The sequence below is a fragment of the Arctopsyche grandis genome, chromosome 11, assembly GCF_051622035.1.
Source record: "Arctopsyche grandis isolate Sample6627 chromosome 11, ASM5162203v2, whole genome shotgun sequence".
NCBI lineage: Eukaryota > Metazoa > Arthropoda > Insecta > Trichoptera > Hydropsychidae > Arctopsyche > Arctopsyche grandis.
The window spans coordinates 14423604-14450124 of NC_135365.1; the positions used below are offsets into that span (position 1 = coordinate 14423604).

A 26521-nucleotide genomic window follows, 5' to 3' on the forward strand; every position below is an offset into this window, starting at 1 on the left:
AATTAAAATATTTTCATCCTTTAAGGCTGATATTTGAAATAAGTCAAATAAAAAATTTAAAAGGGTGTATATTACAAAAATCTTGAAACTTTTTGAAGACAATAAAAACATACATTTACACATGTCTGTGTATATTAATAATAAATTTACATTAAATGATATTAAATTTACATCATTGTGTATATTATAAATAAGTAACTTTTGACAATAATTAAATGTGATTTGATTCTTAATTAGAGCGTAAGTTTTTAATATATTTCTTAATGCTACCGTTGGTATTAGAAAAATATGTAATTTGGGTACACAATTTCAACAAACTTTACATTGTATCAACAAATTCTCTCTCTGAAACCATTTATAACAATTTAATTTCTAAAAATTAGACAAATTAAATGCACAAGAAATTTGTAATCAATACAGCTTGTACCTACGTCGATAGTTACCAAATAAAAAATATATATCTTATTTAAATAAATAATATGTACTAAAAGTACACAATATCATGCAATTGAAATCTAACACATATTATCTGAAATAGCATATCCATGTTTTGAAATAAACTAGGAATCATATCGATAGAAGGGGCCATCATTTGTGTATATTCTTATGTGATTCTCTATGTCAGTGATGTCCACTTTGTATCGGTTCAACTAATTCAGAACTTAAAATATTTAAGACATGTTACCTTTGAATATTGTATTTGATATTTGCTTAAACAAATATTGAAACATTGTTTTCTCTGATTTAAACTATATTCAAATTTATATTCTGATATGTACATATTATATTTAATTAATTTCACATATCGCTTCTTATTTTTAGTGTAGTCAATTAGCGCGAGAGAAAAATGACAAAGTGTGACAGATTTATTAAATAACGTTTCTATTGTACATATATGTACATATACCAATTTCTTTTAGCAACAAAATATTTTTCAATGATAGAGGAAAAACTACTAAGATAATTTTTGATGTAATATCAAACAACTTCTTGTTCATATTAAGATTGGTATAACATGTTATTGAATTCTGGCGAGTTTCTACTATTTTGAAAACCAATAGAGTGGAAAATGGTGCTGTAATCCTGTTAAAATTAAATATGCGAAATGAGTGGTATATGAATCACGGAAACATGTAATTATAACAAATAACAAAAGGGGTTGCAATGTATTATAAATAAATAAATAAATTTTTCGTACTTATAAACAAAGTATTACAAGAGGTCTAAAAATGCAAATTCATGTATTACATATGTATGTATGTACATATCATATAATACATACATATACACTAAATCTAATACCCATTTTGAATTTTCTCTCGAGCAAATTACTGTTAAATATTTATTTAAAATGTTATTTTTTAAATAAAATGTATATTTTACGTGTCATTTAATTATATATATATGTATATGTTTATGTATATTTATTTATCTTTCAGCTAAAATTGGACTTATAAAGACTCTGAAATGAAAAGTATTTGAAAATGAATTGAAATTGTTTTATATGATTAAGACTTATGTATATGTATATAATACATATGTATATCGTTATATAATTTATTAAAAAAAATGCAAGTTTTCAAAATGAAAATAGAGCAATTTAATAGTTGTTAAAAATTGTCTTATTTACTTAAAATACATATTTGTATCTGTGAAGTTAAATTTTACATGTATGTACTCTTGTACATATAATTTGGCATTTGAAGTTGTACAGTATTGCAAATCAATACATAAGTATTTACTTTTTGCTTGAAACTCAATTTATTTTGATTTCAACGCTGTTATAATATGATAAAAAAAATATTGTAAATAGAATTAAAATCATATTTTTACGATAACTTTTTTATATTAAAAAGTTCAAATGCTTATAAAATTGAATTATACATTGTAGTAGTGCCACCAAATTAAAAATGACAATAACTAATACACATATAAATTTATAGTTACAAATATATTATTATGTTATGTAAGAGATGAGCAAATCAGACTTTTCGGTCAATGAATTGCATTTTTTTCTAAAGAATATACATACACAGTGCATAATTTGCCTTGAGATTTTTTTTCAATAAACATATGAACTACATATCTAAGTCGCGCAAATTTCAGATTGTATTCTTAAATGAATAATGTATTTTTTGTACATAATAAATTAAATTTCTGCGTCGATTCCGCTGATTAGAATATTTTATACCGATGTTGTATATTAAATTTTAAATACACAAAATATTAAATATACAACAGACTCCATCATTTCTTTAAAAATAAAAATAGAAACAATAACCAAAACACTCAATAATTTTTACAAGGACGAATGAAACTATTGTTGTTTTAAATTATTTATTGAATAATCAATGTTTTGATATCGTTGCACAAATATTTTAAGTTTTGAAAATTGTTTATATATAAAATAATAAAATTCAAATTCAATATAATAAAAAAGTTATTAAGTTTTCGTTAACTATACAAAAATACACATCTTTTGTGTAATCTGAAAATGTACATTCAATGTAAAATTTTGTGTTTCATATTTTCAACAAATATTCGAGAATTTAATGGAACATATAATATTTCTTTACGAAGTCTTTGATAATTTTGTTATGTTTTACATATTATTGCATATGATATTTATAAAAATTATATTTTATAGAAAATTTTGTCCATAGAGTAAGAAAATTGTAAAATAATTGTGATGGATCGTAATGAAATGAGACAATATTGAAGTATTACTAAAATATTTAATAAAAATTTTGATTGCTTTAAACATATTTTAATTATTGTTAGTTAGTTCTAAGCTGAATATGTGTGGTATGAAATTTCAGACTATTTTTTTCCAAAGACTAATTTTGGTGCACTTTTTTTAATAAGTGCTACAACACAAAAATCTAAATCGATCTATTTTAAAATACATTCGATAGTTAAAAATTTGTGCATTTGTTATTTTAAAAATAAAATTGAAAATGATTGAACCATGTTAACTATACACTATGCACATTGTACTTTTGTAAAAGTTGCATAAATTGGCTTTTTAGTATAAATAGACTAAACTCAATATGACCTGGCTACGAAAAATTTAACAATTCATAAATTTATTACATATTGTACTGACTCTAATGTGTAAATACCATAAGGTTGTAAATTGTAAAAATTGTGTGACTGTTGAAATTCAATACATTAATCATAAAAATTATAGTTGTAATTTCATAGTTACTTAATGTAAATTTATATGTTTGTCAAAAATAAATTTGGAAGCATAATACAGCTGAAATATTTTTAAGATTTTCTCTTCATTTTGGTATTCATAATTGGTGTATCGGTTGGTTACTTTTGGGTTACATTTCACCTATGTACATACATATATGAGTACATAACAATATTACTTTATACATTTTCATTGGCAAAGGAACGCACATGCATATATTATGGAAATGTATATTTTTGATAACTCCTATTAACCTCTCTGCTAATTTCATTAAAAAAACTATTTTCTTTTCTTTTAACCACTATTAATAAAAATTAACAAGCAACACATGTTTATCAATACAATTTGAAAAACAAAATTACACTCGTAAATCGTTTCATTTCCAGCTTAGCTTAGCATATATAAGCAGTTTCGAGAATCTCTGGGTAAAAACCACTTTAAACTATAATTCTTCTGCGAGGAAAAAACATAACCAGAAAAAAGTTAACGAACTACCGACCTTCTTCCTTCGAAGCAATGTCCTTGACCAATTTTCCAATTACCACAACCTGCGAAATTTGCTATCGATGGTGAAAAGTCTTCAAAAGTTCATATAAGCAATTTCAAAAAATAATTATTGAACAGAAGAGTTTTGCATATACATATGTACGAATTATACATATATCCCAATGTTAATTTTCATTAGTTTGAAATGTGTTATTGAAATGTGAAATGTGTGGGAAATTGAGAGACATTTTCACAACATATCATTAATGATGTTAAAAGTGGGAATTTTAATGATAAAGTTCTCTTAATACTTGGAATGAGGACATATTTATGTCTGATTTCAATTTTGAATTTTTTGTTCAATCAAATAATTTCTCACATCAACAGATATTATAGAATTATTGGCAGATAGCCTTGAGGTCTTATTTTATTTACATCTCTCTGCAACGACTCATTCGATTATGGGTAATATTGCGAAATTGATCCATAATTACTTAAAAAAAACACTAAATCCATTTTTTTAGTAATTATATGAGACAAATTGAAGACCATTGGATTTTCCAAATACATACAAATAATTGGAAAAGGCCCCAACTCAAATAGCATACCTATTCAGGTACATACTCAAAATTCTACCGGAAAATGCAATCATCTTATTACAGAGAAATGTTATAATATTTCTGTAGTAATATGTGATGACCCTGATTATATTCTGAGTAAGCGTGTCAATAACACGCTTACCGAAAAGGTAAGCGTGTTATTGAAACAAGAAATGTATTCGAAAGGGCGTTTCTATTATTATAACATTTTTCTGTCTTATTATCTGCCACTTTAAAATCTTGCCTCCGCAACTAAATACACATTTCGCTTCGTTCTAAAAAACACCCAATGTGATTATTAGAAGTAAATTGAGCACTGAACCTTCTCTACCCATTAATTATCGATCAATCAACTACTTCTCAACTATTCTTAAGTACATATTAAAAAGACTTGCACTAAACATATTCCCCCAGCACATTGCAACAAATAACATGTTTAGAACAGATAAACAGACAACCTTTATTTTAAAAATGGTGAAAAGAGTCGATATTTATAAGCTTTTTGATAAAGTAAGTTACAAATTATTCCACTAAAGCTTCCCTTCAAAGCTATCCATGATTAAATTGCCTAAATATTGTTTAAAAGCACATGGCTGTAAACGACGTTTGATTTAGACTAGATCTCAGCTGTCATTTTAGCGCTTTGCGTGATGGAATGCAGACTTTGCCTTTACTCTGTTCCAGTCGAGTCTTCCGTCTCCATCTTTGACGATGCTCATCCACTGGTGCAGCGCATTTGGACCTGCTGTCGGCTGCAGGTCGGTTGCGGTTACTTTTAACCTGTTAACCATTACTATCTGAATCCAATCACATCAAAACTATTCTTATTTACAGATTGAAAAAGGTAACGGATTGCCAGATAAAATATGTCTTTCGTGTGTCAACAATCTAGAAATGATCAGCAGTTTTAGAAACGCTTGTCTTGAGAGTGTCAAAACGTCGAAACAGATTAGATGAGGGTTTTGATATCAGGACAGGTGCTTTACTGGAAGATTTAATATGTGAGGACGAATCAAGTGTTAAATTAGCACCAAAAGATTCTAGTCCCGCTGTCTATGACAAGGTAAATGAATGGGAACAAAGCAACACATTAAAAATAAAAATTCACTGTATTATATTACCTCATATTAAAATACACAATAAAATTACTACATATCATATTAAAAATGTATAACGGTCGTTTTATTCCACAGATTTGCAAAGGAAAAGTTACCTCATGTGAATTCAGAACAGACATGACTAACGATATTGAATTTCCACCTGAAGAACTTCCGTTACTGAGAACTTCAGATAAAATATGTTTCACAGTTTCTGAATTGGACAATAAAATTAATTTCCAAGATGTGGCTAAATTGGGACTGCACCAAAAACATCGTAAGAAATTTGAATGTGAAAATTGTTCAAAAGCATTTACTCATAGATTCAAACTTGTAAAACATATGAAGTCTCATATTAGGAAAAAGCCATACAAATGTAATATTTGCTTAAAATCATTTCCTCATAAAACTTCCCTTATGATACATGAAAAATCTCATACTGGGGAAAATTCACACAATTGTGATATTTGTTCAAAATCATTTACTAACAAATCTAACCTTATGATACACGAAAAATGTCATACTGGGCATAAGCCGTACACATGTAAAATTTGTTTAAAATTATTTCCTCATAAATCTACCCTTGCAATACATGAAAGATCTCATACTGGGGAAAAACCATATAAATGTGATATTTGTTTAAAGTCATTCTCCAAAAAATCTAATCTTACGATACATGAAAAATGCCATACTGGGGAGAAGCCATATAAATGTGAAATTTGTTTAAAGTCATTTGCTAAAAAGTTTGACTTTCAAAGACATGAGAGATCTCATACTGGAGAAAAACCGCACAAATGTGATATTTGTTTAAAATCTTTTGCTGAAAAATCTGACCTTGTGAAACATAAAAGACGTCATACTGGAGAAAAACCACACAAGTGTGAAGTTTGTTTAAAATCATTCGCTACAAAAAGTAACCTTTTGAATCATAAAGTATGTCATACTGGGCAAAAGCCATACCATTGTGATACTTGTTCCAAATCTTTTGCTAAAAAATCTAACCTTGTTGCACACACAAAAGCTCACGCTAAGGTAAAACTACACAAATGTGATATTTGTTTAAAATCATTTACTAATAAGTCTTACCTTGTGGTACATGAAAGATGTCACACTGGGGAAAAACCATACAAATGTGAAATTTGTTTAAAAGCCTTTTCTACAAAAGGTAACCTTGCAACACATGAAAGATGTCATACTGAGACAAAACTACACTAATGTGCAATATGTTTAAAATCAGTTTGAAGATTCAATACGGTAGAAAAAACATAAAGTTGTGAAATGTACATATGTACATACAAATATGTGTTAGGTATACATACGCTGACCATACGTCCTTTTTTAAAGGGGACAGTCTTATTTTGTAAAATCGCTAAAAATAGCAACGCCGAAATATTTAAAGATGCAATTCATAAATTTAATCAAATCTGTATTGATTTTTTAAATAACTAACAAAAGTTCCGTGCAAATGGAAGTATTTTAATGGATTTACCTATTATCCGAATGTGGATGAAGATCAAGGAAAGCTATTTGTTTATTTCTTGTCACTGGTCCTTAAATATATGTACTTAACGGCAAATTATTCGATGAAATTTCATGTATTTAAAGTTATGTCACAAATAAAAATATTGAAGAATGGCACCAAATTACAAGCTGTGCCAAAAATAATAAAATATTTACCTTTCAAAGTTAATTTTGAATTTTCCTTATGTCTACTAGTTCCTCTTGGTTACGTGTAATATTTATCAATTAGAAATCCACAGTAATATTGTCTAAAGAAATATCATCCATTTGGATACTGTTTGATAAACACTAATTTACTGCTTATGTTTGTCAAGTAGGAATAATGAAATTTATTGTCTTTATGTCTCGATTACAAACTCAACTGAGGAATTCAATAGTGACGTGTTTGAAATTACAAAAAGATACTCATTTATTTAATGAAAACTGTGGACTGACCTGTATCGTATCGCAGGAGTTTTAGCCGGTTCTATAATTTTGTCGAATCGTGGCCAATTGTGCGAGCTGGCGGGAGAGGAGCTGGAGACCAGGTCACGACTCACGAGAGGCACTCCCATCGACGTTGAGAGAGTTCCCTTCCTCTGTGGATATGGCTTCTGGCTGTTCTACTGACAGCTGCGTATGAAACGGGCGGGAAACTGCTCGAATCACGGAATGCTGCTGTGATAGGGAGACTTGTCTCGACCGTGTCTGTCGAAAAGATATCGCCTGGTCTCTTCTCGCGCGCCCGGAAATCAACGTCCGGGGAGTGGGGTTCGGCAGCCTGATACCAACCTAACTATTGGTGTGGCTGCCAACTGAAGGGAAGATGTAGCGTTACAACGCTTAAAGTTTTGATTTTTGGACAGCTTTTGAGGCCAAATATGGGGCCACTTTAGATACACTCCGCACCAGCTGAAAACCGGCAAAAAATGCGTGTTTACGTAAAAAAAAAATAAACCATTCTTTTTTTTTCGCAAGCATCTCATGTTCATTACGTTCTCAACTTTAAAAATATTATATAATAAGAAATTATATCGTGGCTAATCCAAAAGGGATTAGTCGGTGATATTCCAACTTGTCCAGCATGTAACGAAGAAATGCGACTTCGCATCCGAAGCGATTGGCGGTATTTGGAATTTCAGTGTGTAAAAAGATTGTCGAATCCACATGACAGACCGAAACCGATTTCAAAAAATTCCTGGTTCCACAAAGCCAAGATGAATTTTCTATATATGCTTTAGTGCGGGATGATTCTAAAGTTTAGCCCCGAATATCAGTTTGTGCATCGCCTGTGTGCGTTAGAAACTTTATTGAACGTTGACGATCGACGAGCAGCGGATCGCGGCTCTAAAATCCAAGTGGCTACGTCCACACTACCGATATTTGCGAATTTTTCCATAACCAGTTCCTAAATAGCAACCACAAATTGCAATATGGGAACTGGATATGGAAAATTCGAGATTATCGGGTGTACATAGATATCGGTAGTGTGGACGTAGCCAATGACCAAGGGTAAAATTATTAAAGAAATATATGGTCGTGGAATGCGGTGCTAGAGCACAATAGCGCACATTCTGTCAGTGTCAGCTGGCGTGTTGTCAGTGTGGTCGGTGATCGCGCGAGCTGCGCTTCGCCATATCTGTGAGGACGTGTTTTTGAGGAAGTGGAGGATGACGCAGCGTACGGTGCTGCTGGCGTGTGGCTCCTTCAGCCCGCCCACGCCCATGCACCTGCGCATGTTCGGTAAGTTGCCTATTGCTTTCATCTTTCAGATATTCTTTCAGACTTCGCTTCCCTCTTCGACTTCATCCCCCTTCAAATGTATTGAAACAATGCACGTATACACTCATATACATACATACCTATAAAGTGCTTACGTTGCCACAATGATACGACGTTCAAGGTCAATCTGTATTAAATCATTAACAATATTATCGATAGCAGTGTATTTGGTCATAAGACCCTTTATTGCGACCCTCTCGTATCGTCATCGAATTGTCGATATGTGGTGCAACAAATGCAATTTGGAAAATGTGTGTAATGGACACTTTGATGAATCATTTTTAAAATATGCTGCAATCTAACTCTTTCCAGATAGGATCCTCGTAATCAAAACATGATGGAAGATCTTGTTTCGAGTAATTACGATGTGCCTCCAATGACCAATACATAGCGATGGCTTAGTGCACAGATATTTTATATAGGGTTTTCAAAACGCGATCCAATATTTCGAAAACCCGTCGGATTCGGGTCCAAAAATATGCATCAAAAACATCTGGATTTAAATTTTTTAAAAGATTTTAAGATTGTCTTAATCGTATACATACATATATCTAATTTATTTTCATTTTATTTATAATATTTAAGAAATGTTCATTTGATAATTACCTTTCTTGTAAATAGACGATGATGGATTTTATGCAGAAATATATAAAAAGTCCAAAGTCGAAAACGAAATGAAGATAAATGGTTAAAAATTAAAATTCCGATCGTATTTTAACACGTTTTTAAAGGAATAATAACGTCACCAACCGATTTGAGCAAACAGATGCAGAAAATGAAGTAATGTTTATTTTACTAGAAACAATAAGAGGTATAGAGTTAGTGACTCATAAAGCTGTTTTTCAAATTTTAAAATAGTATATGACCACAAGAATGAATGTGGATTCTGAGCGTTTATGAACCATGACGATTTATGGGAGCTTTTGTCACATTAGTAAAATTTTTTTGGTTTTTACAAAAATTATTTAATTTTAAAACTTGAAATTTTCGAAACCCGAATCGGGCAGTTTTAAATCCTGGTTTCCGAATCCGGGTTTTGGATCATTATCCGTCGGGTCCTGAAACCCTAATTGTATCTTTTTGTGGATGGTGAAAAAACCTGAATTATTCCAGCATCTAAGAACTTAAAATGCGATATAAATTCAAAAATTGACATACAATACCTGTTCAGTAAGCCAACGATATACACAATCACATATATTATTAATTAAATCGGTTTCTTAAATATAATGTTTATACTTCAGTTATGACAATCCCTAAGAATACACACATATTGTAAAATAAATAAATAATTAAAACATCGAACAATATGATTCACATTGGTATTTTTTGGTAAGTTTTACTATACATATCTATTGTGTGTTCTACCATATAGCCAGAGCCGTAGCAATGTTTTTGGCGCCCCATTATATTTTTTATCGTATTAAATTTAATAAAATATGTATTAACCCTTTGACTGCTACAACAACGATAAATCGTTGTTTTGAAATCGGCGAAGATTGCTACGACGATCGTTGTTGTCGTCATTAATTGTCGTATTTCAATACTTTCTTTGAGCCGCCAGCGCATCAGTGTCACGAAACATTTTTTTTAAATACGTATTTATATTTATTTTTCAATCAAGCTTTATAAATATTTATCAATTTTTTAAATAAAAGCTCTTCAATTTCGGGTTCATCATCAAAGTAAATTTCGGGTTCTTTGTCAAAGTCATATAAGGAGTTATTACTTGGGAATTGATTATTGTCGATAAATTCATTTTCAGAATCAGCAGAGCTGCTGATTTGTCGAGTTCCTCGATGAGGAGCTATTATTTCGCTTTCGTCACTTTCACTGTCCGATATCATTTTGCAGAGTTAAAATAAATGGCAAAAAACAATAGAAATCCGCTTTCAATTATATAGGTCACGAGACGTCACGAATTCGTGCAATCAATCAAATGCAACTGAAATGCATGCAAAATGTTTATGATACATGTTGAAAAATTATTTGATTATTAGAAACTTCGCATCCTTGTGTGTCTCGCTCACACGTACACAATTAAAACCAAGAAAGAAAGAGAGAAAGACCGCTACCTGTTTCGAATGTATCGCATGTTGTAATGATACATCGATGTCTAAAAATAGATTATTGAAAAAAATAAAGTTTCGGAAAACAATCGTCAAAACTTATTTAGTGTATATATGTAGGTATCTCTTTCGCACGCACGCATGTAAAAGCAAGACAGAAAGAGAGTGCACGAGTCCACAACTGCTTCTTAAAAAGGTATATAAAGTATTACAAAAATTACGCGCGTTCGGCGAAGTAAGTATGTAAAAAAAATATAATTTTTTTTTTTTTTCAAAATAATTACAAATGTTAGCATTTTTCGCTTGGACATTGAAAAACCTCGTAGCAGCCAAAGGGTTAAAATATAAATTTCGACACGAAAAAAAAATACTAAAATTAAAAAGATAAACCTTAATCATTTTTATTTTTAAAATTTATTGTGAAAATAAAAAAAATTATATTAGAAAATGTAAAAAGTATTTCTTTTTAATTTAATTATTATTTGTAAAATGTAAGGAAAAAAAGGCTCCACAGGCAAAAAAAAAATTCAGATATGTAAATACAATAAGTTTACTGTTTTTTTTTTAATATTGAGGACTAAAACAACGTCACGAATAAAAAAAAATGTTCCGGAAAGTGATAGCTTAGGTAAAAATTTTAACCAATAGCATTTCGCACGTATAATTTTCTTCTCTTTGCGCGAAATGCTATTGGTCGAGAGGCAGTGTAAGCGACAGCATGTATGTTTTTCCCAAGTGTCTTCCTACAGCGCACTAACTATGGGTACAAAAAACGAATAACAAAAGCGTCAAATAGAAGCTGAAGTTTCATGAAAGATTTTAAAACAAACCTAAAATATTGTTCCTTATTCTATGTATTCGAATTATTGTCAAGACTTGAAAGTTTCAAAAGAATAGTCGTCATCAAAGTTTATATTATTCGATAATTCATATTCTATTGTTAATATGCTTAAATTTGATGTCAGATCTTGACTACTGGTCGATCTTAAATAATTTGAAGAAAAAAAAACAGGTAAAGGCGCCATAGACGCCCCCTCACTTCGAGCGCCCTTGGCAACCGCCCCATTGCCAATGCGTTGCTACAGCACTGTATACTATAGGACATTCTTATCTACATACATTATTAGCCTATTAGCGTATAACATACATTTTAAACTTCATGTTTTTAGAAACTATTTCCACATATAAAATTTACTTTTTTTATACAGAAATAGCAAAGAATCATTTTGAATCACTGGGCACTCACAAGGTGATAGGCGGCATTGTATCACCAGTTCACGATGCTTACGGAAAGAAAGATTTGATATCTGCGTCACACAGATGTGCAATGTTGAAATTAGCTTTGAGAACATCAGATTGGATAAAAGTTTCAGAATGGGAAGTCAACCAAGAAGGCTGGACTAAAACAAGATATTCACTGCAGTACCATCGGGTATATTTTATTCAATTCACTTATGAAAATTGATCATTTCTATATATATACACATATATTTTTTTTTGTATATCTATTAATATATTTTTTCTCCCTAGAATTACATAAATGCATATATAAAGGCATGCTGTAATGGATCGACCAGTGGACCACCACCACCGTGGATGCCAGATGAAATAAATAATTTTTCCATGAACAACTCTATTGGAATAGACGAGACCGACTCAGTCAACGCCAACTATCAATTCATTAATGAAGAAAACGATAACTTTTCAAATAACAGCGTGCAATTGAAATTATTGTGTGGAGCTGATCTACTTGAATCTTTCGCAACTCCCGGTTTATGGTCACCAGAAGATGTAAACTATTCTTATGCTAATATTATACATTCACATTAATGTTATGTTATTAACGACCATGAAATCAATACTTTACAGTTGGAAATAATTCTTGGAGAATATGGACTTGTCGTTATAACGAGATCTGGAAATAATCCTGAAAAATTTATATACGATTCAGATGTTCTCACTAAATATAGGGTAATTTTTAATGTTCATTTTTACTATTAATATTTTACTGAATTTATATTCACAACTTTTGTTTTTTTTTTATTATTTAGCGCAATATAACAATAATTACAAATTGGGTACCAAATGAAGTCAGTTCCACCATGATACGTAGATTAATAAGACGTGGAGAAAGCGTGAAGTACTTAATAGACGATTCAATTATATCTTATGTAAAAATGCATCAACTATACGGATCTTGTAATAAAAATACGTAAGTATAATTTCAATTGATCTTAGATTCAGTCTTCCATTAGTGCAATATTGAAATAATTTATTTTTTTATTAGAAAAATTTATTATATGTAATTATTTATTATGTTAACAAAATTATATTAAATTTATTGTTTTTTATTTATATTTTTAACATAGTATAATCTTAAACTCAAATAAATTTGATTATCTCACATGCCTACACACCTTTTGATGGACCTGTTGGTTACTGCAGTAAGTATTTAACAATATTTAATCCACTACAACCGACCATTGACCCATCCCCGAATGACATTATCATGAAATCTCCCGGTGAATTTCGCATGCAAAAAGATGAAAGCATACTGAAAACACCACGAAGTACTAACATATCCGCTAAGATTTTAAATTACCTAATTGGCGTTGACGAAATTGATAAAAACGATGTGTACACGTCCAGCCCACAAACAAATGCTAATCATTTCAAAGAAAAGCGTTCGCGATTGACCAATAAAATATCGGCATGTTCTGAAATCACTCCCAAATCATTCTGTGGTGATTTCAACGATAAAGGTTCCACTGACTCATTGGAAGGCATGCACATTCTGCCAAGAAAAACTGTTAAAGTCATCACCGATGTATCCGGGGTACATAAAATTGTCAGCAATAAGAAAAAGGTATGTGAAAATAATATTGATATTACAGATGACGTTGTTGTATATTTGAATATTAAGGAAATTTGTAATCAGAACCAAACTTTAACCAGTAAAACTGTTAAAAAAGAACAAATATTAGCATTGGATTTGGGAAATTTGGACGTAAACGACAATTCAAGTTCGGATGTTCCTGACAATCCAAAAAGTCCACTACGGACCTACGATGAAATTGTCAAGTTTATATTTTCTGAACACGGAATTCAAGTCATTAGTGATAAAGAAACAATAGTTTGAACTACATACATAATTTCATATGCAAATTTTATTTACTATTCAAAATCTTTCTAATTATGAAATGAAATGATAAAAAAATGGATGTTTAAAACGAATCCTACCATACAGTTAGCTCCCGATTAATCAAGTAACAGCTTTTGGACAGTGTTATTTCAATTGTATAAAATTCAAAAGATATGCAATGTACACACATATCTGTATCCAACTTAAAATAGTCGGGATTTAACTGTTTATATTGAACAGCAATTCTTTCAATCCTGCTTTGAAATTGCATGCCACAATTATGTATTGACTTTTATCAGATCTCTCAAATCAAATATAACATTACATATTTGATATATCATGTATGTATGTGGAATTTAAATCTGAACCTAAAACGTGTGCCAATCTTCAAAATCTATTCACTATTATTTATAGCATTTTTTTTATAATATTGTCGTCTTTTATAGATATTTTTACAAATTCCAGAAGTTTTTTTTGCCTGTATAAAAAAAGAATTATAAAATGTATGAAAAATAAAGATTTGAATTCGATTGTTTTGAAATGTATATATTTAGACTTTTCTATGTAATAACGGATGTTAAACTTTAGAATAATCACAATTTAAACAATATAAAGGAATTGAAACTTTTTCTATAACTTATAAGCATTAATTACTGTCTCAAAATCAATTTGCTCACAAAAAATTCTAAATTTATTGTACCATCATTTTCATCATTAATCTTCACTATGTACATACATATATTACATATTCATTATACACAAATTTATTTATGGCAATATTAGAAAATTTCTTCCCTTCACTTTAAAAGTTTGTTAATATTTATATTAGTTAAGTTTTCTTCTCTTTCTATAATTTGGTTTTAATTGCTTTATGTGTTTATGTATAGTTCTTTAGCTTTTAGATAGTGTAATTAAATGAAAATATTTTTTATACTCAAAAATCAGGTATTTGTATATTGTTTTGCTTCCTTTTAACAATTTTCAAAAATTATTACGTTTTGTATTTATAAAAAAAGTATTACGTTTGTATTTATACGACAAATCATTCACGTGATCAGTATTATAAGCACTGAAAATTAATGACCATGGTCATTATATTCTTTAACCCTTTGAATGCTGAAAAACGCTGATCGGCGTTTTGCCAACAAGTCCAAGAGCCTGAAATACGCCGATAGGCGTTGTATTTTGAGTATGTAAAAAAAAACAAGAATACTACCCCCTAAGCCTTTCCAGGTAGCATTGAACATGGGTCGTGTAATCCGTGTCAATGTTTATAAAGACTGGTTTACAACGGAATATCTGAATTTATAACCATAGCAGAATTTCCCGGTGGAAATCCCTAACTGCTGAGTATTTTAGATTGTGGCTTGGCATTTAGATTGTGAGCATTACATTTTAACAACAATGAAGAAGGTGGAACTAGTTTTAGAAAAATACATTCATTATTACACTTCTTTTCTTTATTTTATACTAGTGGTTTTATCTGCCTTCGCTCGGTATTTGTAATAGAAACCGCTTAAACATGACTAATCTAATAGTAAACATTTTAATAAATTTATTTGAATAGTTTTATTTTATATAAATTTATTTGAATACTCATTTATTTTTTTTATTAAATTGACTCACGAACAAACAAACATATATCGAAATTATATGTATACCAGAATCCGGCGGCCTTAGAATCCTTTGAATCCAAAAAAATCTAATCGGTGCCTATGAATCGAAAATAAATAAATCGAATGTGTTGTCTACGAAACAACCAACCAAGGTTACATATTTGCAAAGTCTCTTTCGAAATTATATATTAGATTGTTGCAAGATATATTAGAGAGTCTAAACACACCTTCTTAAAACTCGAAATTCTCGGCGGTAGTCATCGAGGTTTTTATAACTGCTTTCTATTGGATTTCTAAATAATTCTAGTTGGAAATGTTGGCGAAATTTTCAGCGTGGCGGGCTTTTAACAGAAAAGACGTCAGCACTCAAAGGGTTAATAGATAGTAAATGAAATACTTATACTCAAATTGTCTGTTTTATCAATCAATTGCCATTTTCACATATTTGAACCAAGGCAAAATAAATTGTTCATTAAATTTAATATTGAAATTTTTCAGCATAAATCTTAATGTAAGCGACTTTATACTAAACAAATATTCCTTCACTCAAATGTACGTACATTTTTGTCCTTGACTGATTCAGATAATAACTGTTTCATATAATTTGTATTATAATTGATCCGATATAGCCACCGAATGTGTTTAGCTGTGTGTCGTATTAAAATGAAGTATTTCCCATTAAATTTAAAACAATGTGTCATAAAATGGTCACCATATTTACACTCCACACCTATACAGTAGTTTAGTGCTGTTCGCAGAAATAAACCGTAGATTCTATGATTAACAATGCATTGCTAATATACAATATTTACATACATACTTGTATAGATAATAACTTGCATTCACTTAGCATGCAATAATTAGTTGCTATAAAAATCTGCGATTTACTTTTGTGACCAGCTGTAATATCTACAATCTTTATTATATCAATTATCATACAATTTTCGATGTTCATATTATTATAATATATTATATAGATCAGAATAACAATTAATTCAAATGGAAACTTATGAAATGCTCGAATGTGGAAATTTTTTAATGTAGGGCAGTACTAAAAATTCTTATTAATTCTAATTAAATCTATTCGAAAGGCTGATCTTAAATAAAATGCCGTTCCGTTAGAGCCGGGCCACGCCGGGTTATTGGTGACTTTGTTGCGCGACCAGTTCAAATGTATGCGGTTGTATGGAGCATGCCACTCTGAGCAACTCACTGGTTGCCCAAGCAATAAAATCAATCACCCGACCAGCAAGATCGGTCTGGTCTCCACAAAGGCAGGTAGCAGAGCCCAATTTCTGCGATCAGCGTGGCTAATCCGGCACGTCTATTGTTTGTTCACACATGAACCTTTCTCGCTACTTGTACAGGTTGAAACGTTACAATACCAATTTTCGAGTAGAAACGTTTTATTGTGACAAACTTTAACGCTTTCCCATTTATCGAAATATTCTGAAAACATGCATCTCTTCGTTGATTTAACGTTGCTGTTTGGAACGGATTGAAAGGAGTACTAGTTAGAATTGATATTTTAAGTGAAATAAAATTGGCCAATCTTATTTTAGTGATACTTAATTTAATAATGTCTGGATCTCACAAATGCTTAGATGAGTTGCCTCATTATAAAAAATTGTATTTATTGCAAATAAAAACGCAGATTTCCATTTCAATCAATTGTTGTATACAATGAAACTGCACCAAAAAATTAAGTCATATTTTGCATATAAAAACCCTGTATATATTTACATATATACATATATGTAAATATATCCTGTATATATTTACATATATGTAAATATATACAGGACTTTTTTTTGAGAAAAAAAAAGTGCCGGAACTCACTTCTTGTCATGTTTTTTTATTGGAAAAGATTATATTCAAACTATATTATATAGAATATTCGTTTGAAACATAAAAAAATGCTAAGAAAAAAGGTTTCGGAACGCCGTTCCACTGTGTTATGGGAAAAAAAGCCATGTATATATTATACATATATATATAATTGGTTTGAACGGCGTTTCATTGTATATTAAACGAAAGTTTTACGGTATGTTTTAGAATGGATGTCGCCAAACTTGTGTACCATATTTTTGTTTTTTGTTGCATGTCATTGCAGGACGGAAACAGTGCATGCCTTCTCTAGCTGACGTAATGCTGTTAATCGGGAAAACTTGTAACAAAAGAGTGCGACTAACTGACGGTATCGCCGCAGAAGATCGTTACAACAGAAACACACTGCATTTCGATGGCTGAGTCTTTCTTCTATTTAAAACCAAACATTTTTGTAACAGAGCACGTAAAACTATAGCATATAATTTATACATTAGATTGTTCAACTAAAAATAAATCACACACTTATCGACAGTTGTGATAAGTCGGTAGCCCGTAGAAAAACTTGTCACTAGATTATATAATATACGGCACAAAATGGGAATAGCCAAAGCTTTTTTTCACATAAATTGATCTCGTACGTTGTTAAAAACATTGTGATATTTTGAATTATTATTGTTTTTTATTTAACTGTTTACATTTTTTTTTATAGTTTAAATCTTTTGTTTTTTTTTTATCAATAAATATTTGTACAACTTCCCTTTGCTTTAATTCCGGAAAAATCTTACTATCAATTTGAAACTTATCAAAATATTTTCATCCCTTTACTCAAATAGAATTATTGGAACATTCTGTTTCCTTCTCATTGAAATAACCTATTTTCAACAAGCAAATAAATAACTCGAGATCCGATGAGAAATAATAAGGTGGAGCTGCATATAATCATATTCATTTGAATGCAAGTTTTTCTTATTTTCGCCGCTTACTAGTGAATGCTTTTATTTTGCTTTATTTATACTTGGCAGCCATTAGAAATATCATTTAGTGAATATTCGATGTATTTTTTAAAATTGAACTATTTTTCTTCTAGCGTAGCTTCTATTGCGATGAAAATCGTTACGTTTTATTATTAAATATAAAATAATACATACATAGATTATATTTCTGTACTAGATATTTTTATTTACCTACGTCAGAGATTGATTCCAGTATTCGTCGAAATTTTAACTTCAAGCAGATTTATGGCGCTTTATTATCGGCAACATTTTACAATGATCATTGTGTTGAATGAGTTTTATTTTATTTTTTTAAGTCAATTACATTCTACATATATATGGAAGTCCTTTTTAAAATTTATAAACGCCAGGGTAAACTTGAATATAGTATATAAAGATATTTTGAAGTATTAATTGCTTTAAATTTATAATGTTATCTTATGTAACTCGTATAGATATATGTACTTTAGAACTTGACAACTATAATGGTCCTTCACGAGAAGATTCTCAGCATATATATGTATGATAAATACAGCTTTTGTTTATATTATACGAGTATATGTACTTTAATGCAATCCTCGAAGGAGCTATCTTAAATGTTGTATTTTATTTTTATTAATTAATAAAAAATCTAAAAAACAAAGTTTTATTCAATAATACAACCAAAAAAAAACAACACATTTTTTTCTAAATTTCCTTTATTATTTTTTTTTTATATTGTTTCTAGACAAAGTCGTTTTCTTTTTTTTTTGACACAAAATTATGTTTAACTTACATTTATTAAATGACCACCATATCTTTTTGTAAAAATACAAAAATGTACACATGAACCAGGCGGTCTATATAAATTATAAAAATACTAACGGTCATTCTCAAGTGATAGTTCGCGAGTCACATCCAAAACGCATAACTATCCAAAAGGTGCGTTTCGAATTCACCCTCGGAACATCATAATTTCGATAAATCGATAAATAAATAATATTTTGATGTATATCAAACGTAAATGCAATTGTATATAAACAATGAATTGATGAACATTTAAGGTTAAAATCGTTATATTATTGTTTACTGGTTAGAGACACATTTAATTTCATTATTTTCTAGGTATAGGTAAAATGGGATGAGCATGAACTTACTTGTTAACAATAATTACACTATAATCAGGTGTTTTTCCTGAAAGTTTATGGCATTCATAATGGCCTATTTAAATAAACAAACGTAAACTACTCCTAATAACGAGAAACTAAGTATGAAGAAAACAACACCTACATATTTTACTTTGAAGTTCGAGATAAATAATTCAAACCAACAGCTTCTCGATATTAAAAGCAATATCATGAGTGTGTTTAAATAGTCATTAGTTTATGAAAACTATTAACTATTTTCCTTACATAAAAAATAAAAAATATATATAGACAATTCCAGATGCCAATAATATATTTTGTGATGCAATATTTCAGGAAAAATGTTTCAAAGTCTCGACACGTTCTTCTCATTTTTCCCGTTGTTTTAATTTTATGGAATATTTCAAAATTTTACGAATTCGATAGCTTTTGCAAACAAACATACATTACAATTATAGTATTATCTTATAAATAACGCATGAAAATAATGATTATTTTTAAAATGATAAAATGGGCTCTAATTACATTTATTATGTATTCGAATAGCATCTGAATTTGTTTTTTATGTGTTGATATACTTGAAATATGACAAACAATAAATGCGACGAAGCATATACACATCAATTCTTACGCTACTAAAATTAAATTGTAAAACGGTGTTACAATTTACAATAAAAGCTGCAATAGTGATCAAAAATCACTTCACCTGCAATACTTAATGAATAACAATTGTTCTAAGTACACAGGTTTTTTTGCCTAAAACGCTTAAATTAGTGAACGAATATTACTGAGATTCTAACGACTAGTTAATGAGGAATCTATTTTCCTACATAGTTAGGCCATTAAAGAATTTTTGGCAAAATAATAATCAAAATAAAAAAAATCCTCCCCCATTTACACTTCACTCGAATGATGTTTTCGAACAAACTTTCAACAATACAAAAAGTAGGTTTTGACCTAATAATAAAAAAGGTAAAATAGCTCATGGATGCCATTTATTTTTGAAATATCCCATAGAATATCAACACAATTATCATATAGTCACAACCTACACTTATATTGGATTATTCACAAATACAAAATCGATATGAATTTCAAAATATATATATGCGTATCATATAAAAAAATAACGCACATCCGTATGACTTACGAAATGTTGTAATCGAATAAAAGCATTACAAAAGTCATTAAAAAAAATACAACTAAACTTCATACTGACTTACACTAATCTGCAACTCAAAAGCTTAAAAAACTAATAGTATTTCATAAATTGTCGGTCAAACATAAAAAAATATTGCGCTTAAAATAGAAAGAAATTTTGTATATGCAATTTGTGCATAACAATTTATATTTCAATATACATACACTAAAAACAATTATATATATATAAACAAAAGTATATATAAAAAAAAAACCTCTTATCAATACCCGAGAACATTTTGAATGCTCACGGGAATACATGAAGTCTAAAAGGATCAAATAATAAAAATGATGATCTGAACTAGTAATTAGTCATTCTTCCTACTAGTATTATTTCATCGTCTTACAATAAATCATAGTGTTTATTAAATAAAATTTAATAACTTAGTTAATCACGGAAATGTGACTTCAGATATTTCATCATGCCGAATGTGCGAAAGCGTTTGGTGCCAATCACTTTCATCAGGTCCTCATCGCATATTGCAAATTGCTTATTGTTAGGATCGTACAAATTTCTCTCCTTAATGAGAGCCCACATTTTCTTGACAACTTCATGACGCGCCATCGATTCCTTACCCATAAGACTAGCTAGCTGTGGAGACAGTTTATAGGCTCTTGTATATCCACCGCCACCTTTGCCTCGGCCCTGAAATTACACACGTACATTTTAATTGTGTAATAAGAAAATTGTTGATATATATACATATATACATTTTAAAAAAATACTTACGGCACCGGCAGCAGCACCTCCTTTCTTGCCTTTACCCTTTCCCCAATCACTGTCAGAATCTGAATCAGATCCTTTTCCCTTCTTTTTGGGTGGTGCTTTTTTCTTTGGGACTGGCTTTTTGGCAGGGTATGAATCATCATCAGATTCATTGGACTCCTCTTCCTGATCGCTTTCTTCGTCTGAACTTGAATCACCTTTACTTTTCTTGGCATTCTTTTTCGCACTAGCAGGAGGTGCTGGTCTCTTAACAGCTTTTTTTTTATTGTTCTCTTCATCCTTTAACAAAACAACATAAATTTAATATATTTAATGACAAATACTAATAAAATTCAATCACCAATCAATAAGGCTTACTTCATCAGTACCATCTTCTTCAGATTGATAATCATCAGAGCTATCCTCTCTGGAATTCACGTATTCCTTTACTAACTCGTTGATTTCATCCTTTCTGTTGAGGAGACTCTCTCCATAGTGCTCTTCTAACTGTTGTCGTACTTTCTTTGCTGATGTTGTCGACAGCTCTACGTCTTTTAATGTGACTGAAAAGACAAATATATGTAGCAAAGATTTTTGAACACGCAGAGTGCTCGGGAATTATCTAACTGTATAGAGCACTTGCCCTTTGGCAGGCCTGATGGATAGACATTAAATAAAAGCCGGTTTATCTAATCCACGCCGATATTAATTAATATGATTTATTTATTACTAGCTGAACCCTGCATGCGTTGCAATGCCACAATAACGCATGCAATTCCCGTTCCCATTTTTCGGAACAACGCAGGCAGCGAACACCCAGGTCGCGACGCGAAAACATTTGAAATTATAGCGAATGACACTCATTCCCGATTTTCCCGTAATTTTTTAACAGTAATCTTCCCGTGATTTCATGCATACAACAAATCCTGAAAGTTCCATCGTAATCGCTTCAGTGGCTTAGGAGCCTATTCGAGACACACACACACAGACATTCATTTTTATATATATAATAGAGATTTCAAGATATAAATATGAGTTTGATCAACTTAGTTTTTGAAAAGTCCACTAAAAATGTACCGATGCAATGAATAAAATTTTAAGAAATTTCTTGATGATATGATTTACTTTTCAGATACTTGTTTGTTGATGGCAAAAAGTATATACCTAATAAATGGGTCTTCGACATTTCTAAGTCGTGAAAAATATTTCTCAAAATCCAAACCACTATATATTACTTCCAAAATGGAAATCAAACTACAAATCACGCTTGGAAAATAGTGGTGAAATAAAGCGAATTTTTTTTTTTTATCTCTTACAACGAAAAACGTTTTGACAGCAGTGAGACTACATAACCTCAAAACGCCGCATATGAAAGATGGCAACACCGATCAAAAATGAGCACGAATTGACGCGGCGGAAAGGGTGTTTTCACCCTTAAGCTTGACGTGCAAAGCTTTTATTGCAATTGTTCCCTCAAACCCAGACAAATGATTCGATGGCACAACAGTAGATACAATGCAACTTCAATGAATGCTCATTCGACCGGCGGCGAAAAAATTGCCGGCCGGCGAGGCGCATCTATACAATGGCGACTGCACTGAGAAAGATGCTCCAGTAGGTGGAGGTGGGTGAGGGTGTACATCAGCACATGATTCCACAGAAATGGAACGAACGAGGGGTGGGTGAGTTATGGGCGAGCAAATGCAATGCAATACCTTTGATCTGCTGTCTGAGTTCATCCTTGGTGACGGCGGCCATGTCTGCGCTCAAGTTGGAGCTGATGCTGCAGCGGGAGCGGGAGTTGGAGCACGAGTTGGAGTTGGAGTTGGAGTCGGAGTCGGAGTCGGAGCCGGAGCCTGGTCGAGCTAGTGGCGATGTTACTTTCGTACTGAACTATCTCTATTGTCGCTATTTCCTATTAGCTATTTGCTAGGAGGGCCGCACGCGTTGCTCTACTGCGGTGACGCGCGACGCCGACAACAAAATCGGCACGCTTTCCGCCACACACACGCATCCACTATTTATTTTCCTGAATGTGTTTTCAATTTTAATGCTTTTTAAAATGTAGATTATACGTGACACACTTCATTTACTAGTCGTTTGAAATAAAAAATACAATAATGCCTATTTATGGAAAAATTATATAGTGAACAGGAACACCCCGAAAGACATAAAAGGTTTTCGATAGTTTCACAGGCAGGATCAAACTTGAGCGAAAAGCAGGTGCAAAGCATTCGGGCCCCATGCATGAAAAAGGCTCCAAGGAGGAAAATGAAAAAGGTGGATTTATAGAACTGAAATTTTAAAGAATTGTGTAGGTACTCACGTATTGCAATGGATGTTATTAAAAAAAAATACTTACAATGCTTACCTGAGGTTTGATTTTTAAGGCCCAAATTTTTTGTCGTCTGTCTGGAAAACACTGGCCCTCGTCATAAGACTCTTATTTATAAAATCTCAATTGCCCCCTACCTGAAATGTGTAACTTTTCTTCCATAGCCTGTAGATTTATAAATAGCAGAAAATATTGATGAATATTTTTCTAAAAAAAATTAAAAATATATGAAAACTAAAATTGCTTTAAAGGCTTGGGATACTAAAATAACGGAATGGATACTGGTTGTAAAATTTTTGTAATTTACAGAATGATGAATGTTGTAGACTGCACTTTTATATTTTCTCACTTCTGAGGTCGTTTACCTATATACGTATCAACAGTCCTCAATTCTAACCAAGAGTGATGATAATTTTTAATAACGGATCTGACAATTGTTTGCTCAAATGTTTGTATGTATACTAATTTAAAGTACGAAATTCACTATCGTATATTACATTTACGCCAAGAAACATAACTGTACAACAGCACCAAGATTCACTCCTTAAAAAATATATAAAACAATTGATGTTGTTTAAGAATTAAGAATGCGTATACTAAAATTTTTTTTAATGTATAAAATTATAAAACAAGTCTGAATATAAAAACATTTTTTTTTGTTATAACATACATAAAAAGAATTAGACAAATAAAAAAGGATCAATATACATATGTAGCGTATTTGAGGTTCAAACTGCATAGCAGTTTACAGGCAACTATTTTATTTGACTTGAGTACGTAATAATTAAAGAGCGGACCCAGAGCGCGCTGTTAATTGTTCACATGTTGTAAATGCATTGTTAAAGGTTTTCTGAACCTTTTTTACAAAGCATTTACAATAATGGAACAATAGACGGCGCGCTTCCGGTCCTACCTCTAGTAATAATATAACAATACAAAATTACGTATAAAGGTCTGTTCATACCTATCCAGCACGACCCGTATCCTGCAAGTGTCATGCAAGTGCGGATAGTATTCTTTGGTACATTCTACATGGTCGCGCATGAATGCGTAAGTGCGCATGCGCGAATGGAGTATGAATACGTCCATATAATGTACTAAAGAATACTATTCGCACTTGCATGACACCTGCAAGATACGGGGCGTGCTGAATAGGTATGAACAGACCTTAAATGTGTCACATTATGTAATACACCTTACAAATAAAATACAATACAAAAATGTAAAATTAGTATATAAAATAATAAATTAATATAATATACTAATTCGAGAGACTAGAAACATAATATTAGCACAAAACGTTCACAATTACAATCAGTCAACAAACATTATTCAAATACATACATAAAAATATTAAAAAATACAACTATGTACTCAAAATAAATATCTTTTCAATGACAATTTAACTATTTCGAGTTGACTTTATCTACATAGAATATTTAAAATTTTTGATACATAATAAATATCAAATCTTATTTTGATACAAATACATATGAATGTTGTACTTAATAACTTGCTCAAATCAATATCACAAGAAAACTGCTCCATACGATTCTAAAAAAATGGAAGTCCATATACCATTTCCAATGTTTGTACACAATTTATTATCTTATTTACTTCAATGTCATCATGATTTTCCTTTGATCGGTTTTTTTACATTTTTTGATTCAGTATTTTGAGTACATTCACACCAAGGCGTGAAACTTTTATCACATGAAAGTTGAACATTGAGAATTGTTACAGAAACACCATCGATGACCAGTTTTTGTTCACTAGCTAACGTGTATTCGACATTGTGAAGGCCAGTATCACGATCTCGCCTTTTAGTAGCTTCTCGTTGATTGAAACATTTTGCAGTGTCTCTCTTCCTATGAAGTCTATCGTGAATGTGCCTACAAAAAATACAAGATAAATTAAACCATGCATATAAACAAAAATACAGTACTTGCAATTTAGCAGAACAGTACCTAAAAGTATTCGTTTGATCGGTTGAAATGTTAATAGGTCTAGAAACTTCGAGTTTAGCTTCTTTTAAGCGTACGTAGAATTCGTCATCTTCTAAACCCCATCCCCAATATTTATTAGACATCCCGTCGACCAGTTCAAAATGATCTCGGTTTACGAGCAGAATCCCTCCGACGAACGTAGGATAATGGTACCTCGGGTGTAAATTAGGACTGGCAACATGAAACGGACCGTGTTTCGGATAACCATAGTGGAGATTTGGATTCAGCGGGAGCAGGTCAACGTCGTGCATGGCTATGTAATCATGATTATGTCTAGTTTGTAAAAATCCCACGTTGATTAACGACGCTCTGTTGAATCGAAAACTGTCGACTTGATTGACAATATATATATCGAAGTTTATCCTTTGCTGTCTGAGATATTTGTTCATATACGGTGCGAAAATCATCAACTCGTCGAATCTATCTCTAAATGGCACTAAAACAGCTAGTCTATGACTATTGGTCGGTAGATATGTATTTTCTATGGTATCAAAGTCTCGCTTTTCGTCGACGTTGCAACTGCAAGTATCTGAAAATTAGGAATATTAATTGAGGTTAGAATTGCGATTGCCAATGAAATATGTGTGCTGAAAAGAAGGTGGCTCTGACCGGGCGGCACAAGATAACATGCGGCGAAGCAAGTGAGTAAGAGCGATACTAAAGCCAGCCCAGAGATCGCCAGCAGCGGAGAGCATCCGCGACGGCGCATCTCGCTCGGCTCGGCTCGCCCACTGACAGCTGACACTTCCTCAACTATCGATACCACTTTGGTCGTAACGTATACCTACACAACCAATACACTAATTCTATTATATTTTGTTATGGCTTGTATTTACAC

At 31.2% G+C, this 26521-nt stretch overlaps 4 protein-coding genes across 6 annotated transcripts; 2 read left to right on the forward strand and 2 right to left on the reverse strand.

Moving 5' to 3' along the window:
* The first annotated feature begins 4908 nt into the window (after nt 1–4908).
* Nucleotides 4909–7069, forward strand: LOC143918886 (uncharacterized). 2 transcript variants are annotated; one of them, XM_077440977.1, is made up of 3 exons: nt 4909–5042; nt 5119–5347; nt 5478–7069. In XM_077440977.1, exons 1-2 carry the CDS (start codon nt 4935–4937, stop codon nt 5239–5241), a joined length of 231 nt encoding a protein of 76 aa, XP_077297103.1. In that variant the 5' UTR covers nt 4909–4934; the 3' UTR covers nt 5242–5347; nt 5478–7069. The 2 variants fall into 2 exon arrangements, with proteins under 2 accessions (XP_077297103.1, XP_077297101.1); XM_077440975.1 differs by lacking the exon at nt 4909–5042 and having other exon boundaries at nt 5128–5347; nt 5478–7062.
* Nucleotides 7070–8455: 1386 nt separating this feature from the next.
* On the forward strand, nt 8456–18946 carry Nmnat (nicotinamide mononucleotide adenylyltransferase). Of its 2 annotated transcripts, none has more exons than XM_077440802.1 (6): nt 8456–8624; nt 11941–12164; nt 12263–12523; nt 12602–12703; nt 12784–12944; nt 17604–18946. In XM_077440802.1, exons 1-6 carry the CDS (start codon nt 8552–8554, stop codon nt 17632–17634), a joined length of 852 nt encoding a protein of 283 aa, XP_077296928.1. In that variant the 5' UTR covers nt 8456–8551; the 3' UTR covers nt 17635–18946. The 2 variants fall into 2 exon arrangements, with proteins under 2 accessions (XP_077296928.1, XP_077296927.1); XM_077440801.1 differs by lacking the exon at nt 17604–18946 and adding an exon at nt 13178–14352 and having other exon boundaries at nt 8457–8624.
* A 1632-nt stretch (nt 18947–20578) lies between these two features.
* On the reverse strand, nt 20579–23314 carry Non2 (upstream activation factor subunit spp27 homolog Non2). Its single transcript, XM_077440808.1, has 4 exons — nt 23058–23314; nt 21721–21905; nt 21367–21642; nt 20579–21282 (listed from the first exon to the last, which is right to left on the reverse strand). Exons 1-4 carry the CDS (start codon nt 23098–23100, stop codon nt 21025–21027), a joined length of 762 nt encoding a protein of 253 aa, XP_077296934.1. The 5' UTR covers nt 23101–23314; the 3' UTR covers nt 20579–21024.
* Nucleotides 23315–24983: 1669 nt separating this feature from the next.
* beta4GalT7 (beta-1,4-galactosyltransferase 7) lies at nt 24984–26450 on the reverse strand. The gene is made up of 3 exons (XM_077440806.1): nt 26293–26450; nt 25645–26212; nt 24984–25569 (listed from the first exon to the last, which is right to left on the reverse strand). The coding sequence occupies exons 1-3, from the start codon at nt 26390–26392 to the stop codon at nt 25305–25307; spliced, it is 933 nt and encodes a 310-aa protein (XP_077296932.1). The 5' UTR covers nt 26393–26450; the 3' UTR covers nt 24984–25304.
* Nucleotides 26451–26521: the final 71 nt, after the last annotated feature.

What these genes read in the sequence shown, in the direction of transcription:
- beta4GalT7 (XM_077440806.1), bottom strand. Translation starts at nt 26,392, where the DNA reads ATGCGCCGTCGCGGATGCTCTCCGCTGCTGGCGATCTCTGGGCTGGCT. An exon ending in ATGTTATCTTGTGCCGCCCG is followed by an intron (nt 26,213 to 26,292) that starts GTCAGAGCCACC and finishes CCTAATTTTCAG; the next exon opens with ATACTTGCAGTTGCAACGTC. An exon ending in GATCAAACGAATACTTTTAG is followed by an intron (nt 25,570 to 25,644) that starts GTACTGTTCTGC and finishes TATTTTTTGTAG; the next exon opens with GCACATTCACGATAGACTTC.
- LOC143918886 (XM_077440975.1), top strand. Translation starts at nt 5,520, where the DNA reads ATGACTAACGATATTGAATTTCCACCTGAAGAACTTCCGTTACTGAGA.
- Nmnat (XM_077440801.1), top strand. Translation starts at nt 8,552, where the DNA reads ATGACGCAGCGTACGGTGCTGCTGGCGTGTGGCTCCTTCAGCCCGCCC. An exon ending in ATTCACTGCAGTACCATCGG is followed by an intron (nt 12,165 to 12,262) that starts GTATATTTTATT and finishes TTTTCTCCCTAG; the next exon opens with AATTACATAAATGCATATAT. An exon ending in ATGTTCTCACTAAATATAGG is followed by an intron (nt 12,704 to 12,783) that starts GTAATTTTTAAT and finishes TTTATTATTTAG; the next exon opens with CGCAATATAACAATAATTAC.
- Non2 (XM_077440808.1), bottom strand. Translation starts at nt 23,100, where the DNA reads ATGGCCGCCGTCACCAAGGATGAACTCAGACAGCAGATCAAAG. An exon ending in ACTCAGACAGCAGATCAAAG is followed by an intron (nt 21,906 to 23,057) that starts GTATTGCATTGC and finishes TTGTCTTTTCAG; the next exon opens with TCACATTAAAAGACGTAGAG. An exon ending in GAGGTGCTGCTGCCGGTGCC is followed by an intron (nt 21,283 to 21,366) that starts GTAAGTATTTTT and finishes GTGTAATTTCAG; the next exon opens with GGCCGAGGCAAAGGTGGCGG.